The sequence below is a fragment of the Marmota flaviventris genome, chromosome X (genome assembly GCF_047511675.1).
Source record: "Marmota flaviventris isolate mMarFla1 chromosome X, mMarFla1.hap1, whole genome shotgun sequence".
Taxonomy (NCBI): Eukaryota; Metazoa; Chordata; class Mammalia; order Rodentia; family Sciuridae; genus Marmota; species Marmota flaviventris.
The window spans coordinates 107,749,135-107,770,701 of NC_092518.1; the positions used below are offsets into that span (position 1 = coordinate 107,749,135).

Consider the following 21,567-nt stretch of genomic DNA (forward strand, 5'->3'; position numbering starts at 1 on the left):
GTAGGAGATGGGTGTCTTAAATAGAAAGGGAAGTCACATTAGTAAGGTCTTGGTTCTAAGTGAGGGGAGAGACATGATCTGCCTCTGGTTTAAAAAGTATCATTCTGGCTATTATATTTTGAGTCAACTGTAGGGGGATAAGGGCAGAAGAAGGGAAATCAGTTAGAAGACTATTGAAAAAGTCAATATGAAAACTGATGATGGCTTGGACCAGAGCAGTAGCAAAGAAGACAATGAGAAGTGGTCAGATTTTGAGTATGTTTTATAAGTAGAGATAACAAAGTATTGTTGATAAAGTAGATGGAATCTGGAACCATGCCAAAGTTTTGAAATAAGGACCTGGAGAAAAGTGTTGTCAGAATTTGAGATAAAGAAGGATGGAGGTACAGGTTTTGAATGGAGAGTCAGGCATTTTGAATATATTTCAGCCTGGATATCTCCAGAAGCAGAATGTGATACAATGCACTGTGAAGTGATTCCCAAAACAGAAATGGAGGACAAGTCAAACCGAAAAAGGGAAGTTAGAAAAGCCAACTGAAGGGTGAGTTTTGGAGCTGGTCACAGCTCTAGGCATGAAGTTTAATCTTACTGGGCCCTTCTGAAGAGCTTGTAAAATAGCTGGAAAGTTGTCTGTTGGAACACAGAAGAGGGAGGTAGTAAGGAATGGCTCTCTTTTTCCTCTATGTCAATGGTTATACCAAGATGTGCTAACTCTCTCACATTTCTATATTTACACATGCCTCAGAATGGCTGAATGGGTTGCAACAGGCATTTCATATACGGATAGCAGAAACTGCAATAAGTTAGAGCTATCTGGTATAGACAGATAACTGAGAAGAGATGTTGTTCATCTATGTCTGATGCAGCTAGTACCTGCAGCAACAGATGGAATTCAAAAGTGGAATGAGAAAATTTGAGGTGGAGATCAAGTGATATACAATATACATATGTTAATTTTGAAATACTTATTAGACATCGAAGTAGAGATATAGGAAGCTGGATATATGAATATGAATTTGGGGGGAGAGGTAAACTTTTTCAGCACTTAAATGGTATTAATAGCATGAATCAGGATATTCTGATCACAAGAGTAAGTGCAGCAAAGGAAAGAGAAGAGGTTTGAAGGTTAGGTCATCATGCCCTCCAATGTTTAATGGTTGCAAAGATGAAAAGGATCCAATAAAGGAAAGTGAGAAGGAATATTAAATTGGATAGAAGGAAACTCAGAAGGATATGATATCCTAAAAACCAAGTGAAAGAGTGATCATCAAATGCTGCTGAAAAGTCAAAATGAAAACTAAGGATTGACCTTTGCTTTTAGCACCATGGAGGCACTGATGATCATGACAAGAGTATTTGCTGAGGATGTCAAGGAACTATAAGGCTTAGGGATTAGAAAAAATATTTACCTGAACATGGGCTTTCCTGCAGATACTAGGAAATGAAGTGAAGAAGACCATAATGCAACAATAAGATACTGAAAATGCCTGCCAGTCTGAAGATTGATAGACCATTTTAATGAGGTAGAAAGGAGAAAAGAAAAGTCAGATGTTATGAACTTCAAAAGAAGCAAGGCTTTTAAACTTAAGACCTTAGAATAAATTGGTTATCAATGAGTAAATTATCTCTGGCTTAGTTAATTTAGGTAGTTAGTGCATAATGTTAGAACAAAATAGAGAATTTGATCTTTATACTACATAGCTGTCTAGGCAAGAAAATGACATTTTTTTCCTTGGTTATAGAATATATTTTGGTTTTTCACAGTTATCTTGCAAGTTATATTGGCCTAATGGAAATCACATTAGATTTTTTATATTAAAGTGCACACATGTCAGATTATACCTGAAAATCACACTAGGAAAACCAAACACATATTTCTTTCTATTTTATTTTACTTTTTTAGTTGTAGTTGGACACAATGCCTTTATTTTATTTACTTATTTTTATGTGGTGCTGAGGATTGAACCCAGCACCTCACACGTGCTAGACAGCGCTCTACCAGCCTCCCCAAACACATATTTCTAATGGAATAAAAAGCATCATCATCCATTATAGACCCATCTGAATATCAACTACTATATTTTATAAATATCTTTTAACATATATAGTATATTGATTAAGAACATAACCTTCAGTGGCCAGCAGACATACATTCAATCTTGGGAAAATTAACCATCTTCCCTACACCTCAATTTTGTAACTGCAAAATTGGGATCAGAAGTGTATCTAGGTGCTGGGGCTGTAGCTCAGTGGCAGAGTGCTTGCCTCGCATGCGTGAGGCACTGGGTTCGATCCTCAGTACCACAAAAAAATAACAAAGGCATTCTGTCCATCTAAAACTACAAAATAAATATTAAAAAGAAGTGTATCTAAATGACATAGGGCTTTTTTTTAAATTTTAGTTTGTCATATATGACAGCAGAATACATTACAATACATATTACACATATAGAGCCACAATTTTTCATATCTCTGGTAGTACACAAAATAGAGTCACACCATTCTTCTCTTCATACATATACTTAGGCTGATGGTGTCCATCTCATTTCACCATCTTTCCTACCGCCATGCCCCCTCCCTTCCCCTCCCTCCTCTTTGCACTATCTAGAGTTCATCTAATCCTCCGATACTCCACCCCCCAGCCACATTATGAATCAGCATCCTTATATCAGAGAAAACATCCAGAATTAGTTTTGGGGGGACTAACTTCACTTAGTATTATATTCTCCAACTCCATCCATTTATCTGCAAATGCCATGATTTTATTCTCTTTTAATGCTGAGTAATATTCCATTGTGTATATATACCACATTTTCTTTATCCATTCATCTACTGAGGGATATCTAGGTTGGTTCCATAGTTTAGCTGTTGTGAATTGTGCTGCTATAAACATTGATGTGGCTGTGTCCCTATAGTATGATGTTTTTAAGTCCTATGGGTATAGATCAAGGATGGGATAGCTGGGTCAAACGGTCGTACTATTCCCAGATTTCCAAGGATTCTCCATACTGCTTTCCATATTGGCTGCACCAATTTGCAGTCCCAACCAGCAATGTATGAGTGTGCCTTTTTCCCCATATCCTCGCCAATACTTATTGTTGTTTGTATTCTTAATATAAGCTGCCATTCTGATTGGACTGAGATGAAATCTTAAGAGTGGTTTTGCTTTGCATTTCTCTAATTGCTAGAGATGTTGAACATTTTTTCATGTATTTGTTGATTGATTGTATATCTTCTCCTGAGAAGAGTCTGTTAAAACACTGGCCACAGCAATTATACAGATGAAAGAAATTAAAAGAATACAGATAGGAAAAGAATAACTCAAATTAGCACTATTTGCCAATGATATGATTCCAAGACCCAAAAATTTCCACCAGAAAACTTCTAGAACTAGTAAATGAATTCAGCAAAGTAGCAGAATATAAAATCAACACCCATAAATCAAAGTCTGTATATCAGTGACAAATCCTCTGAGAAGGAAATGAGGGAAAGTATCTCATTTACAATAGCCTCAAAAAAAATTAAAATACTTAGGAATCAGCTTAACTAAAGAGGTGAAAGACCTCTACAATAAAAACAACAGAACACTAAAGAAAGATTAAAGAAGACCTTAGATGATGGAAAGGTCCACCTTGTTCTTGGATAGGCAGAAATAATATTGTCAAATCAAAAGCACTATATAGATTTAATACAATTCCAATTAAAATCCCAATGATATTCCTCATAGAAATAGAAAAAGCAGTTATGAAATTCTTCTAGAAAAATAAGAGGCCCAGAATAGCTAAAGCAATCCTTAGCAAGAAGAGTGAAGCAGGTGGCATCACTATACCAGACCTTAATATACTACAGAGCAATAGTAACAAAAACAGCATGGTATTGGCCCCAAAATAAACTGGTAGACAAATGGTACGGAATAGAGGACACAAAGATTAACCCATATAATTACAGTTATCTTACATTAGACAAAGGCACCAAAAACCTATATTGGAAATAAGATAGCCTCTTCAACAAATGGTGCTGGGAAAACTGGAAATCCATATGCAACAAAATGAAATTAAACCCCTATCTCTCACCATTCACAAAACTCAACTCAAAATGGACCAAGGACCTAGGAATTAAACCAGAGACACTGTGTCTAGTAGAAAAAAAAATTAGGCCCTAATCTTCATCATGTTGGATTAGGCCCCAACGTCCTTAATAAGACTCCTATACCATAAGAATTAAAATCAAGAATTAATAAAGGGTTGGATACAAACTAAAAATCTCTTCTCAGCAAAAGAAACAATCAATGAGGTGAATAGAGAGCCTAAAATTTGGGAAGACATATTTTACCACATGCACATCAGATAGAGCACTAATATTTAGGACATAGGGCTGTTTTAAAGATTAGATGTGACCATGTATAATGTCTGACACATAATAAATATTAGTTAATTTATTCTTGACAATGGATAAACATGAGGATATATTTGCTGAAATATAATTGTTTACAAGGTCCCTCCATACTGTCCTTTTAGTTTGGATACATTTGTTTTTGTGCAACAGCTTTTAACTTTATTTTAAACCTGGGAACTCCCAAGAGACTGATTTTTGTTTTGTTTCAGCTGATCAGAAGTCACCTATGAAGTTAAGCCTCTTATTGTGGATATTGATTTGGGCATTTTATGAGGTACCAATTCTAGTTATCATAACCTTTCAAAGATGAAGAAAAAAATCCCCTAGAAGATTAGAAACTCTCCCATTCTCACTTTAAGTAGACTTAATTGTAAAATAATCTACTGGATGCTTAGTTAGAAATGACATCAAGATTATAAACTAAAAAGCAGTATTTTTATTTATTCAAACAACAATATCAATAGATTGTGCTTCCTGTAGTCAACAAATGAAGAAAACTTTTCAGACTAATTTGTTCAGTTCCTGAGTGTTCCAAATGTAATGGATCTATTAGAATGCACAGAATTTTGGGAAAATATGGGTGTGTAATTATAGTAACTGAAATAAGATTGGATCATTAACTCTTTCAAATAGGTTTGTGGCATGAAGGCAGTAGATGGTGATGAAAACCCGACAGGGAAACACTCATCTGCTGCTGAAGAGTCATTAAAACCCCATTTTTGAGGTCAATGCCATCAGTAAGTATCAGAGGGAACACAGGTTCTGCAGCCAAACTACTTTGCATAGAGTTTCAGAACCTATAAAAGCCATGATGATTTGGGCAAGTTGTAGCAGAGTTAGACTTTTCTAATCCAACTGGTTAATGTGCATGACTACACTACTGAAAAAGATGGATTTTAGGAATTTCATTTTCATCAATACTCTTTCATGATTTAAAATTTCATTATCTGATATTCATCATGTCACTTTTTAGCAGAGATATTCTCAAGAAGATCTGAACTGAAAATTATTCTCTGGTGTTTCACAGCAGTTTAATCTGAGGTGTTACAACTCTAGTCACCATTACAGGGCTGAGCATCTTGTAAAACTTGTTTCCACCATTCATATCTTAAACTATAGAGCACAGGCTTGGGAACCTGTAATCCTCAATGAAATTAAATTAGCTGGTGGGGAGATAGGAGGCTCCCTTACTCCCAGGTATAAAATTCTAATTGATTCTGTTGTTTCCAATGACACAATTTCCTAGATAGTATGAATGCTGAGGACATCACTCTCTGAAAATATATGTAATTGGCAATCTGTGAGTTGAAGTCACCTGTGAAATTATTTGATAATCATGAATAATGTTTGTGTCCTGGCAGTTTTTAGAATTATTTATGTGTACAATCTCAGTTGATCTTCTGTACCACCATAAGGAAATTTTATCTTCACCTTATATAAGTGGAAATACAACTTTTAAAAAGATAATTTCATTTAAAAAATTAATTCATTGAGCACTTACTATGCAGGAGAGTTTAGAAAAGGGGATAAGACATGATCTCTGACCTTAAGAAGTTTACAGTCAAATCAAAGATACAAACAATAGTCAATTATAATATACACTGATTGGAGCCATGGTAGTAATAAGCAGAGTGTATAGGAGCACATAGAAGTGGCATAAGCCAAGACTCTACAAATCCAAGGAAGGCATTTCAGAGTAGACAGTGTTTCAGTGGACACTTGAAGGTTGAGAAGGACCTAACCAGGTGAAGACAGGGAAAGAATGGGTTTAGAAGCAGTGCTTCAGTCAGAGATGAAAGTTGGCACAAATGTACCCAGGAATATACCAAACTGGAATCAATAGGAAGAAATTTGGACATTATAAAACATTAAAGAAATGAGTACCCACAAATGTTAAATATTTCAAAACATTAAATAAACAAGGGATTGTGGCTGTAAGGTTGATAATGGTAGAGCTATACCATCTATAAGGAGTTTTATTTTTTTATTGAGGTTGATTGGCTTTTAACATAAGGACAAAGGAGTTCAGTGCTATAGTAAAGTTTTAGGTTTGTGGAGTGTAGAATAGTGAAGTCTCCAAAGGAATGACTGACAGAGAAACAGTGGCCTCAGAGGAAAGCCATGCTTTATGCAGGATGGAAAGTGATAGGAACCAACTACAAGGGTTGCAGGGTAAGAGGTGTTTAAGGTTTCGTTCACTGAATTCGATTCATTCATTCAAGAAATATTTGCTAAGCACTTATTCTGTGATGACACTAGGCTATTAAGTAAAAGATCAATTTGAACCTAAATTGCTGTTAGGTCAATATTGTTTCTATTATACCACCCTGCATAATTCAGCATCAAATACATCAAAACAAAGATACTCAATTTTTAAACTCAGTTTACTGAATATTTGTTAAATGTCTAAACAATTATGTGCAAGGTATTGCACAATGTCAAAGTGTCCGGATACTGGTTAAAGGTAGCTGATTATAATGCATGTTCTCCAAGGACAGGACAAGGGAAAGGGGACTTGAAGTGTTTACTGATGGAACTTTTATAAAATATGCTTAGCAATGCCAAATGGTAGAAAATGGTAGAAATTTCTCTGGGGATTCAGGATCAACCAATTACTGAATGCCTCTTTTGGAAAATAGCAATTGCCATGTTGAACTCTGGTGATAATTGTATATAGAATGAAAAATTATATTTTTTTATTATGTAGGGATGGAAAAATCAGCACAGCATACTATCAGGAAAGTTTGGTGATAGGACAAAAATAGAATCAAATTTTATGCATCTTTTAGGGGAGCAGGCTTAGTGTGGTCCTGCCTGAAAGACATATTCTCTGAAGGCCCTTGGCAGCATTTGTGATTTAATTTTAAGTGCTTTGAACTTTGGTTCTGAACCTGAGTAATAAAAACTGCTTAATTGTGTTCTTTTTATAGATTCTGTGTTTTAAAGCTTTATTTTAGCAAAGGTGCAAGTATTTTACCAAAAAAAGGCTTATAGGAAGTCTGTTTAGTGTATTTAAAAAAGTAACTTTTGATGATATTTTTGTTGGATCCAGAAGTCATGTACTTCTGGATCATGTTAAATTCAGACCATTGTGTGAGCCTTTGCAACATTCTTATGAAGGTACAATTCTAACAACATAAGCCACAAAGTTTACATTAAAGTATAAATATCAATCTCACAATACACAGAAACATGCAAATATGAGTTATACATATACATGTTAGATGATCATATTAGTACATTACAACCACTAACAAAAAACAAAACAATAAAGGGTGTCATTTAATTAAGGTATCTCCTTTTCCCTTTACCCCTGGCAGTTGGAATGGATAATAGTGAAAAAGATACAAAGCTACTTCTAAGCTTTTAGATTCTTTTTATTTCTACATTGTGGCCATTCTTCAATGGCTTCTATGCCTAAAATCTAGTGTGCTAAAAGCAGAAGTAACTGACCAGAATATCACCCTTCTACACACACACACACACACACACACACACACAGTCTTAAACCAATTCTATATCCAAACCCAATTGAAGGCATTTGGAAAAAAGCAGATTCATACATGTTAGAAAGTTTTTGTCACTGAATTTTAGGCTAAATCTTATTAACTGCAAAAAATTATGAAATCATGATTCAGTTGTGTACTTTATTTAGACAATCTTTATCAAGTCATAATACATCAGATACTAAAACTACCACATACTTTTCTCAGACAAATCATTCAGAGAAAGCACCATATGATAAAACTATAGTAATTTTCCCTGAAAATAATAAATAAAGGTATTTAGCAATCAATGTGGACAATATTCAAATTTGAGCCTTTTTTCCAAATACTTACCAGATGCTCAGTGATATACATTTAATAAATGTATTTGTCCAATAAATATTTATTGAATACTAGTAGGTGTCAAATATTATCCCAAGCTCTAAAGTAAATTCTATAAAACGTGGTGGCAGAAATATGACACAACCAGCCCACTAGTATTTTTAAGTCAAAGTGATCTGACATGTTCCATGGTTGATCAGTAAAATGTACAGGCTTTGCCAATTCAAATGTGGTTTGGAAAGAACATACTAACTGACCATGTTGGCTACATGCTACAGTTTGGATGCTTCAGAAATCAGCTTTATTGCTGTCTATCCAATGGGTAATCTGAGTAACCATTGCAAAACTATTGCCAACTATTGCCAACACTTTCTAAGCATACCTGGGGCTTAGAGTACTTGAGATAGGAATCTACAGGAGCAACAGGAGGCATAAGTATCCATGCATGAATTTGAGATGCTGCTTCTGTTCTAATTTGTCTTGTATTATACACAAATATGTCTTGCTTAAGAAAGGGCAATCGATAGAAAAAAATCAGAGTGCAATTCTGTTATAAATTGATCTACTGCATTGTTCCGTGTGTGTGTGTGATTACCAAATATGACAGAAATGTGTATGAAGCACTAAAATATATAACAAAATTCTTAATTTCTTGTGAGTACTGCATTTATTAAAGCCAGGGACTGCTTTTTTCCAATTAGAGAAGGTGATTTGGGGCCATATTTATTGATTAATTTGAGACACATTAGCATTCAGCCTGCTTGTATGTAAATGTGATAATTTTTCTAAGTGTTCTTGAAACTCTGGAGTTGAACCATTAATGAGAAGACATAATTGGACTTTAGTAGTGAAGTCTTCTAACTGTCTCAGTTGAAGCTTGAGAAATTATTCTTAATTCAAACCTTTAAATTCTATGAAAGGTTTGGGCGTGTCCTTATTAATATTTTTGCCTTTGAGCTCAATTCTAAGGCTTTTTTCCATGACATAAAAGACACAAAGGGTCATTTGCTCAAACAGTTAGACTCGAGAGTAATAAAATTAAATACTTCATGTGTTACAGGAATGATTGGTACCAGAATAGCACTGCATATGGTTCAGTTTATACTGACGGGATAAGAGAAGCCTCAGCTTTTAGTTTAAAGGCTTCAAATGAGAATATTTCCAAGGTTTCTAGGGATTCAAGATTTATCTTCTGTCACCTCTAAGACCTTTTCAGAATTATAATGAGAAAGAAAAAGTGCTGAAAATAAATAGAACTTATTTGTATATATGCCAGTTCTGCATCACAAATGACCAAAAAGCACAATAACAGTTTTCTGACAGGACAATTTCCTGACAGGACACATTGGCATACCTCATAGTTATGCCTTTGCAGATATTTAAAACTGCTTTTGACTGTTGAAATGAACATAAAGCAACATTTCAAAATGCCAATTCTAACTCTTCCTCAGAACTTTATAATAAAAGAGAATCAGCATGTAATACAGAAAAAAAAATCTCAATCAACCCTATGAACTAAAACCCTTCAAGATACTGTAGAGATTCCTTATTATCTATTGAACCAAATTTCTGCCTTTTTACTTTATTTTTCAGGTTTAGCAACTGCTTGCTTCTATATTTCACCAACCTCTGTTTTTCATCATTCTCCTAAGGTCTCTCCTTCAGTCATGTTATCTATTGTGTTTGTCATTCAAATTATTCAACTTACCCTTGTCTCTTTCTTTGTATTAACCATACAGTAAATGGGCCCCCAAAGGTTAAGAGGAACAAAACAAAGCTTGTGTCCTTAGTCTTCACAAACCCAGAAACAGATATCCCCTTTGAGGAGGAACCAAATTATACTCCCATAAAAGGATAGTTGCTTTGCCTCCCAGGGGATAGTCATCTATGTGACACTTGGCCAGACAGCTAGTCTTTTCCTTCTGAAAATATGAAGATCCTCAAAGGCAATACAAAATTCCACTGAGTAAGGTTATTTAAGAAGAGAACACTAGAATCACCCCCCATATTATGGGTAGCTTTAAAACTAGATTTACAAAGAAATATTAAAACATTAAACATAGCATTAAGCAAAGTAGGCTTACATATAGTGCAGAGGTAAGAAATATTTTCAGACTGAAAGCAAAAAGACATGTGTCTTCAAAAGCAGAAATATAATTGAGAATCTGACCTAACAAGAAACTTGATGGTCAGAGGCATAATCACAATTTGTAAAATGTCTATGATTATCAGTAATTGTATAAAGTTAAAGAATCTACATAGAGAATTATTTCCAAAAAATTAGTCCTACTAAGTGACTCATTTGCTAATACATTGGCATCAGGAGTTAATGGGTTTCATTAATGTTACCACATATCCATGTTCAGTCTTGCCTCACGTGGGCTCCAGATATGCATGTAAAACTTCCCCTTTGCCTAGTCTGAAACCTTTCTCACTATTTATCTGAAGCTCTTCTCTCAAACTACACATTAAGCAGGAAACCTTGTCTCTTTTTTATCCAGGAAAATTGAGAACATCAAGACATGGACTTCTTTTTTTAAAATATTTTTTTAGTTGTAGATAGACACAATACCTTTATTTTATTTGTTTATTTTTACATGGTACTGAGGATTTAACCCAGTGCCTCACACATGCCAGATGGGTGCGCTACCACCGAGCCACAACCCCAGCTCCCCCCTCCCAAGGACTTCTTTAACTTCATGTCACTCTATTTTGGAATTACTTCCACTCTCAGAGGTTGCAATGAGATCCTGAAACATTCTCCAATAGTGCCTTATTCCAGCAATTTTACTCACTTTTATGTACTCTTCAAATCCTTGTGATTTGCCATCTTTTTCTAAGACTACTAAAACTGCCTACTCTAAATCAGTGGATCCCAATCTCAGATGCACACAAGAATCCCCTAAGGAGATTTTTTTTTAAATGCATGGGTCCCACCCCCTGGAAATTCTGATTTAATTGGTGTAAGGAGCAGTCTTGACACTGGGATTTGTAGAACTCTCTGGGTGATTTTAATATCCAGTCAAGGTAGAAACTCTCTGATCTAAAGTCAGCAAAGATCTGCAAAACCACCCATTTTACTGCCTTTTGTCAATTTTCATTCTACTTGTTAATTCTGAAGCATTTGAAAATAGTAGTCACTTATTCTTGCTGGAAAAATCTTCTCTACTAGCTTATGTGATATGCCTTCCTTTGGTTCTTCTCTGAAATCTCAAGACCACTTCTTTTCTGTTCACTATTTTAAACTTATGTGGCTCTATTTCTTACTGTACATATTCTCACTGCATGTAATCTCTACTCCTACAACTTCAAGAACTACCTGTTTATATTTCTGTGAATAATGACAGTAGAATTTTAATAGTAAATGTATTGAATCTGTAGATCACTTTGGGTAGTATGGACATTTTAACAGTTTTAACTAACTCCAAACACACACACATACACACACACACACAAAAAAAAAAACTGACATGTGAATTTAGAGCTGTCTATTTGTGCATACTGGTTATGGCAGTGGGCTCTAATGTCAATTTGCCTTGATCCCAACCCCAGTTTTATTCATTTGTAAAATAAGCATAGTAATGATCTCAACCACCTAGCATTGTTGGGAAGAATAAACAACATAATACATCAAAAAGTACCTTACTCAGTGCCTGATACTGAATAATTGTTAAATTATTTCTCTTAATCATTGGCACAATTATCTAAAAAGAGTACATGGTTCTAGCTTCTACACCCCTTAGTATATACTCTATACATACCACTATTATACTATTGATCATTTTACATCAGTATTATTGATATATATCTGTCCTCCAAACTGTATTCTGAATTCTTTGAGAGAAATAATTGCTTCTTATTCACCTGTGTTTCTTCAGAATTTAACACAGAACTCGGCACAGGCAGACCATTCATTGGAAATAGGTTTCACCTAACTCTAGAGTTTCATTGATTCTAATTGATTGACAATGCTTGCAATGGAATGTTGTACTGAAGAGCATGTCAGCCTGCATCTGGGCTCAACAGGCAAGAACACCATGAATAATTAGGAGTATCTTCCGTGGGACAGGTAGAGAAAGTAATGGCACAATTGGCATGGACATTGCATTCCAGTTTTAGATGCTATATATGATAAAATTGTTATGGAATAAGTTTTCATGAACAAATGTTACTGGCTGAAAGACATGAGCCAATTGGAGTGATTATTACATAATTTGGTTAAATTTTCTCTTATAGTCTAAGTTCTTTTAGAGCAGTTATTATACATTTGTATGCTAGAAACTTAGGACAACTATAGGAATAACATGTTCACAGCAGAAAATTCATTATATTTGATCAAATGTTATTGAAATTTTCATATTATAGGTCTTGCTACATAATATTACACCTGCCATCTGATCTGTGATCTTTACTACATAAATACAGATCCTGAGATTAAGAGTTGTTTCAAGAAAAGATTTTTGCAGGAACTGTTATCCAAATCATCCAGATAGAAGCAAAGGGTGGTTTAAAATACTGATAAATGCTTAAAATAAAAACAAAGAAATTTACGTTTCAAGTTTAGGCTTCTGTCTACTCGTTATATCCACAAGTGGCAATGCTGCATAAGCAGCTTCTTATAGTGGGATGAAGTGGTTCATTAACCTGGGGCGAGGAGGGAGAAAATAACAATCATGAGGGTGTGTTTATTTCAAGGTGAAGTTCATCCACCTAGCACAGTACCTGGAACATAGTTGACACTAAATGAATGGTGACGCATAAATGAATAAATTACCAAATGGATGGATGGATGCATGATAGGTAAACTGTCTTCATGTAATGACAGTAAATACAAATCAGCAGTTTTAATTTTTTCCACCAGATGGCGATAGTGTGAGCTACATGTTTACATTGTTTGTAATTGTGAAGAGGAAAACAACCAACCAAACACAAATCACATTAGGACAAAAAGAAGTCACAAAAAAGCATATTAAGAAGGGACAAGTGAGGGGCTGGGGATATAGCTTAGCTGGTAGAGTGCTTGCCTCCTTGCATGCACAAGGCCCTGGGTTCAATCCCCAGCACTACAAAAAAAAAAAAAAAAAAAGAAGGGACAAGTGAAATGTTTGGGTCTAGGTATATTATCTTATGTGATATGTAAAAGTTCTCACCATCGCCCCTTTTTATGCATGGGTGGCATTTTAGTCCCAACTACTCCCAGTTAAAAAGTTACATTCAAAATTATTATTATCTGTATAAAAATCATAGGGCAACATTCATAACTAAAATTATTGTCATTTGGCTTATATATTCATACATTCATATTTTCTTTTGTTTTATTCTAATTTCTTAGTTGATGCTCCTTTTGCAAGTGAGATTGTTTGGGAACTGCCAAGAAAACTATGCATACTATCCAACACTCCAAATTCATAAAATAAGTCTTATTAGAGCTCATTGGTAAAGAATTGTGAATAATATTAGATTAGTGTCCATTCTTTCATTCAAAGACTTTTGAAAGATAAGAATATCAGTTTTAGAATCTAATTAAGATAAGAATATGAACATGCTTTAAGATGGAATAAAGTATTCCCTCAAAACTAGCCCTGAATTGGATAAAACACTAACTTTCTAAAAGGTAGAATCAAACTCAGAAATATGTCATGGTAAATTATATAGCATATCATCCTTTTAAACTCTTTGTAAACTCTTGGTCACTGGAACATAAAGAGGCTGCCAAGGTTGCTGTAGAAAGACAGCAACATTTTTTGAATTCTTAAACATTTTCACATTTGTGATAGCACTCATTTCCTATCACAATCCCCTGAGGTAGATATGGGAGGCAATATAGTGTTAGAGTGTTAGAAGAATGGGGGACTTTGGAGTCGTAGTCTTGATTTCCAATCCTCTCATTATTTAGGCATGGAAACTATGATAAGTTATTTCTAAATTTCAGTTACCTCATCTGATAAGATAATACTTCATACCTCATAATGTGTTTATCAAGAGCAAATGTAAAACACCATGCCTAGCAGTGCCCTAGAACAGAATAGGTAAGATGATGATGATGATGATGATGACAACGACGACGACCACGATGAAGAAGAAAAAGAAGAATTTAGTTTTTCAGTCAAGAAAACAAGCTCAGAGCTACAAGAGGTTGCACAGCTAATAAACTTGCAAAGCATCAAGCACAGTACCTAGCACTATAGCAAATGCCCATTCAATATTATGTTTGCTTTCTTCCTTCCTGACCTAAAACTTGATTTTTTGAGAATCTACAATGTATAAGCACTTTGAAATATCATGCTATACACATTAAATACTCACAATTTTATATGGCAATTTATTGATGGTGCTGGGGAATGAACCCAAGGCCTAAAGCATGCTAGGCAAGCAGTTTCATCACTGAGTTATACCCCCAGCCCTTTTTACATTTATTTTGAGACAGTGTCTTGCTAAGCTGTCCAGACTAGCCTCCAACTTGTGATCCTCTTGCTTCAATCTCCTGAGTTATTGGAATTATAGGTATGTCAATTTAAGAAATAAAAATTCAAAAAACAAGAAGTTAAACTCCACTTCAACTAGGTTAGTGCAAGATATAAACCACTGATACATATTTTTGAAAGTTAATATTTCCTTTGATTACAGGCAGTAATACATATAATAAAATAACAAAGAAGATACTAGACTTAACAGAAAAGATGATAACTGGACCCATGTTTTGCCAACAGGGTAATTCATTTCTCTCCTACAATGGTAACAAATTTTCCTTATTAGGTATCTTTGCAGATCAGTCAATCAGTAGCAGATGGCATCCTGAGTATCCAGATATTCAGCTTCTATTTTTTTATACATTACTTTATATGTGTGCACTTAAGGATGGTGCTGGCTAAAATTATAAATAGGTTTCATACGTATTCATGTCAATTCATGGATGATATTTTCAGGTTGTTGTTGTTAATCTTTTCTAGTCTCACCCTCTACACTTTCCCTGGGTGAGACCGCTTACTCTAAGACACTTGTGAGATCAAATCTGTTTATATCCATACTCCAGATCTGTCCTGAACTGTAGGTACTCATTCCCAACTGTCTGATGGAAAATCTATCTGGATGTCACATTAGGATCTTAAATTTAAAATGTCCAAAATGAAACACACCATCTTCCCTTCTAGGCCCACTCCTATTATGTTCCTTTCTTGGTAAATGGATCACCATCCTCCCAACTTCCCAAACTTGAAACTTTAGAGTTATCCTTGACTCTTTTATCTCTTTCAACCTTGAACATAAATCAATTACCAAGTCCTCTCAACTTGACCACACTAATATCTTTTGAACATGTTTCTTCACCTCCTTAGCCATTGTTTAGGCCTCCACTGCCATTCTTTTTTATGTGGTTCTGATAATCCAACCTAGTACCTCATATGTGCTAGGCAAGTGTTCTACCACTGAGCTACAACCCCAGCCCATTCCACTGCCATTCTTAATTTCAGGTTAATTAAGTGGCCTCATATATCTTCTCTCTGCTTCAGGTTATTCCCAACTGCAGTCAGTCTTCTGCTTTGCTGCCTATACTTGTACAAATTTCCTGTACAACTCTTATTCCAAAAATTATAATTCATGATGGAATTCTCCATCAATTGAATGGTTTTATTTTTTCATTCTTAAAGGCAAAGAAAAAAAAAAGAAAGAAAAGAAAAGAAAAATGAAAAATCATGCCAAATGAGCCAGACTTCATGATCTGGCTCCAATGTACCTTGCTCTAGCTATATTCATATTGAATATTTCATCTTTCCAGACCTTTTCATGGCTTTGTACTTTTCACCTGCTAATCTACCCTTTTGGAATGTCCTTCTGGTAAAATGCTCATTCAAAATTTAAGACCTAGATCAAATATCACCTTTTTAAAGACACTGATTCCCCTGAAGAAGTTAGCTATTTTATCCTGTGTACTTCTATGGTACTTTATCAATAGAGTAGCTCCCCCTTATCTATGAGGAATATATTCCAGGACTCCCAGTGGATGCCTGAAACTTTCAATAACACCAAACCCTATATATATACTATTTTTCCTAAACATACAGACATATGATAAACATTATTTATGAATTATTCACAGTATAAGATAAACAATAAATAAAGGGAAAATATGATAATATCCTGTAATAGAAATTATGCCAATATGTGTGTGTGCACTCTAAGTATCCTATTGTATATACTCACCCTTCTTTCATGATGATGTTAAATGATTCAATGCTTATTTGATGACATGAAGTGAGGTGAATGACAGACATTGTGCCATAGTGTTAAGCTACTAACCTTCTGATGATATGTCAGAAGGAGGATCATTTGCTTTGGGTGATCTTGTGTCATTGTGTTATGATGAGGTTGATGGTTGGATGTCCAAAGCAGACAATGTTGATGGATGAGAATACACAATCTTAAAATTTTCATTTTCATAGCAAACAGGTTTAGAATGGCCAGGTGCACACTCTATTATTAATGGGAATTTAAATTTTAACCATTCCTCCTCCAAGTATTTTTTCACTTCTGGGAAAAGAATAGGTGGAATCATTCCATAAACAAAATGGCTGTCACTCACACTTTCTGATTATGTTGCTGGATCATGAACAGGTATATTTTTTTGTTGTTCTCTTTGAGAGAGTGTGAGTATTTCCTAAGTACACTATGCCTGGATTTATCTCATGACCTGCAGCATTGCCACACAGTACCACAGTTAATCTGTCTTTCCATGTTTTATGCCCTGGTGCTTCCTTTGAACTTTCATGAACATAGGTTCTACTGAGCAGCTTCTTCCAGAAAAGCCCAATTTTACCACAAGTGAAAACGTGCTTTGAATAGTTTTCCTTTCTCCATAATCAACTTCTTCAATTCTACTAGAAATAAGACAGCAGCTTCTACATCAACAGTAGTAAAACCTCTCCAGCAATGTATATATTTTTCAGTCCAAACCTATTCCTGAATCTGTGTAACTATTCCTTTCTTTCAGCAAATGTTTTTGTGTCACTTGTTTCCAAGGATCCCTTGCTGAAGTCTTCATAGAGGCTCAATACTTCTGGCTGAAAATGTTGCCATTGGTTGGAACACATTTTATGTTCATGTCTTCCACCCACAAATCTAATGTATCTTCTATATTCACTTAGCACTATCATTGTTGTAGCTGTAACTTCTATGGTTTGAGTTGCAACAGGAAAACTAGCATGAATTTCTCTTTCCTTCTTCACAAGTTTATAGTTAGAAGCTTTGTTCTTACCACAGGTTTTAAAAACCAAAGCATATAATTCTTTTTCTTTCCTTAAGTCAAGAACGTTCCCCTTTTCATTTAAATGAGGTATTTTGTGACTTCTCTTTGGTATACCAAAATTGTCAACATCACTAATCCTATGCTTTATAATCATTATTGAGTAAAACAAAAATTACTTGAACATAAGCCCAGAAATACCACAACAGTCAATCTGATAACTAAGACAGTTACAAAATGGCTAAGGGGGGCTGGGGATGTGGCTCAAGCGGTAGCGCGCTCGTCTGGCATGCGTGCGGCCCAGGTTCGATCCTCAGCACCACATACCAACAAAGATGTTGTGTCTGCCGATAACTAAAAAAATAAATAAATATTTTTAAAAAATGGCTAAGGGATGGGTTGCATATACAGCATGAATACACTGGACAAAGGAATGATTCATATTCTCAGCAAGATAGAGAAGTGTGGTGGGAGATTTCATAATACTACTCAGAATGGCACACAATTTAACATTTACGATTTATGAATTGTTATTTCTGGAATTTCTCAGTTAATATTTTTGGACCTCAGTTGACTGGATAACTGAAATCATGCAAAACAAAGCTAAAGCCATGAATAAGCAGGAGAACTATATATTGAGTGTGGGTAACGAGGATTGAACACAGTGACACTCAACCACTGAGCCACATTCCCAGCCCTATTTTGTATTTTATTTAGAGACAGGGTCTCAGTGAGTTGCTTAGTGCCTTACCATTGCTGAGGCTGGCTTTGAACTCACCATCCTCCTGTCTCAACCTCCTGAGTCACTAGGATTACAGGCATGCACCACTGCACCCAGCTAGAACTTTTTATATTTTTAATTACAATGATTTATTTGAACATCTATTTCTCTAACACATATGAATTTCCTATAAGCAGAAATATTCATCCCTAACATAGGACTCGGGGCCCTGATACATATTAAATGCTAAATAAAAGCTTATTGCTTCAGAATGATAGTTTGATAGTCTGGCATCACAGAAGACAAACTCCCCTCACCCCAAATTCCTTTTGATCACAATGCACAGACAAAATCTGGGGCTGGCTAGCTTTTTATACTGACATTGCACAAAGTTGTTTATACTTTCAGAACTGTCACCAGAGTGCATTCTTTCTTAAACTCACAAAATAGTAGGTCAACCACTATATACCCCATCTCACACTCATAATTCACAATTAGGAGTTCATTTTCTGTAAGGACAAATTTATGGAGAAATAGTTTAGTGAAAACTACACCTTTCTCATGGCATAATAAAGCCCAAAAAATCCCCATAGGAAAACATTTATCAGCAGTCAGGTAGGTAGAAGAAAGTTATTTTAGGACAAATGTACATAATCTTTAGTTGAAAAAATAGGAGAGATTCAAATACATTAGTTGAAAAGACAAGTATAAAAGCTTTACCAATTATGTTGAGATAAAAATGAGTAATACAGTTAATATCACAAACATTTAACATATATTTAAATGTTATTATGAATATCTTAAATCTTTAGCTCAATTTAAGTAAGATTTCAGTACTAATTAGAACACAGTAATTTTCCTTTGTAATGACTGCATTTGACAAGCTAATATTTGACAAGCCGCTTTTAAAGCATGGTAAGCACTTGCATTTCATTTGATAGCAACTAATTCCTTAAAACAATTACGAGGCATATACTACATGCAAGGTTTACAGAAAAACAGATATCAATAAAGAAATCATGATCCTTATCTTCATTGAGTGTACAATGTAGGAGGATATATATGATCATAATGAGACATAGGAAAGGGTTACAAATAAAGTATACTTAAAGTTCATAGAGGAAAAAATTCCCTACCTAGTGGGATACTGATGGTGATAGGGGTGCTGGTATAACAAGTGTTCTGTGGCAGAGGATGCTTTTTTTAAGTTAAGTCTTGAAAGATGCTTGGATGTGGATAAAGGGAGATAGCAGGCAAGGACAATCCAAGAAGGAGTTTGGGAAAGGAGATATAGTTCAGAGGTACAGTGCTTGCCTAGCATGTACAAGACCCTAGGTTTGATCCCCAGCACTGCCAAAACAAATCTTTCTCTTCCAAAAAAGAGACAACACAGCATGGGGATTGAAGAGGGATGTAGAGAGATACAGGCAAATCAATTAGGAAACAAAAACATTCTAGGAAAGTATAATGACAATAAGGATGATAAGAATGGAGGGAAGGTGAATTTGAGAGATGTAGTGATCAATTCTTCTGAAGGATGAGGCATCTCATAAGATATAGAAAATGGGTGGTTGCCTGGGAATATGGGGGCATCATTATCAGAAGTCTGGTGATGGAAAGAGGACTGGGATTGAGGGTGTTAAGATGATGGTTTCCATTTTAGATTTCCTGATATGAAGTGGTCACTGTGTTATTTATCTGGTAGTGTCTAGCAGGTAACTGAAAACTTAGGACTAGAATTCAGGAAGAAGTTTAAGCTAAAAATAAATATTTAGAAATCACCCAAGTAGATGAAATCATCAATGCACCTGAGTAAAAGATATTTCAAAGGAATGGTTCAAGGGTCTTTAAACTTGAGTGTACAACAGATCCCCTGGAGGGCTTGTTAAACCATAGATTGCTAGGTTCCACCCAGGATTTCTGACTCAATAGGTGTGGGGTGGGGCTTGAGAATTTGTACCTTTAATGAATTCCCAATTTACGCTAATGCTGCTAGGTCAGGGTTCACACTTTCAGAACCATCAAACTAGATAAACAAATCTATTTTTTTAAATCTCAGCATAACTTATTCATAACAAATGATCTGTGCCAATGTCTATCCATTTTTCTATATAGTTAAAATAGTGTCTGATACTGTTTATCAAAAAAAAAGAAATAGGAAATCATATTTCTATCTACCTGTTTTGTCTTGTTAGAAACTTTTTTTGTCAATTCATAATTGAGTAGGCAAAGCTGTCCAAAAAAATCTCCAAAATATGATTAAAAAGGCATGGGGCTCCAAAAATTCTTACTTTCCCTTTAGACTGTGCAGCACAAGGTTTCTGCAATATGTTGATTGACATTCTGGACCTTTGTTTGGTGGTCTCCACTATCCTGCTAGCTTTTTCAGGAACCACATATTTGAGACTTTTGTCCCATATAGGCAATGGCTTGAAAAGCACTTAGCTGTTTACTTTTCATCTTACTATAAATTATTTATCCTTTAGTCTGTAAATGGCTATTTGTAGGATTAGACGAATTTTGAATGCTCTGATAAGAGGATTGTTGCACCCAAATTCATGCATAATCCGTAGAAAGCACATGTAACCCACAACCTCTGCTGGGTTAGCATATGAAACAGATTCACTGAGCAGTGCAAATTATTAACCAGTTAACATCAGCAAATTTGTTTTTGAAACAGTTTTAAACACACAAGCATTCCCTAATGAGAAGTAATATTAGTTATAAAAATCCAATAAAAACATACCTTGAGTAGATTTCTCTACCTCCTTCCTCTTCCTATTCTGGCTATTGTAATTCATCCTCAGCTCTTGGTTATACTCATGCAGAGTTTCTCTGGAGTTGTATGACTGTCTTGGTTTTCTTCCATCCTCACTCTCATCCGAAGAACTGGTATAAGCTAGATCCATTTCATGCTTGACTTTTGACAGCGGTTGATAAGGTTTGCAGTCTGTTTGCTCCATCTCTGATTAAGCTCAGTTTCATGAAAAAAGGGAGAAGTACTTTAATGAAAGGAGTCCTGAAAGAGATAGGGAAAACACAAGCATTCTTAGATTTGTCCTTTTGCAAGGAAACACATGTGGCAGATTCACAATTGGTCCTGATAATACTATCAAAGGAGTGAGGCAAAAGACAAACTAGATGACATGAAGCTAGCCGGAGGCAATAATAACACTGTGTTACATGCATACATTGTCAAGCATTTAGGATGAAGCTGGAAGTTGCAGCATCAGAAAATACTCAAAGTAAAAGACAGGCCTCCTTCAAAAACAGTTGTATTTGAATGCAAATAAAGGACAATGTTGCTTTATAGTGCACTGTGTTTTTTAATGCTGAAGTCAGTAGTTAGATTTATTTTTAAATTTTTTTTTTAGTTGTTGCTGGAC

The 21,567-nt window shown here is 35.1% G+C and overlaps 1 protein-coding gene across 3 annotated transcripts in view; it reads right to left on the reverse strand.

Annotated features, from left to right (window-relative positions):
- Tenm1 (teneurin transmembrane protein 1) overlaps window positions 1–21,144 on the reverse strand; it is a 556,402-nt gene extending 535,258 nt beyond the window's left edge. For all 3 annotated transcript variants that reach the window (XM_027931186.3, XM_027931196.3, XM_027931177.3), the window contains exon 1: window positions 20,928–21,144. In XM_027931186.3, coding sequence (XP_027786987.1) covers window positions 20,928–21,144 — 217 coding nt within the window. The remainder of the gene's footprint in view (window positions 1–20,927) is intronic.
- Window positions 21,145–21,567: the final 423 nt, after the last annotated feature.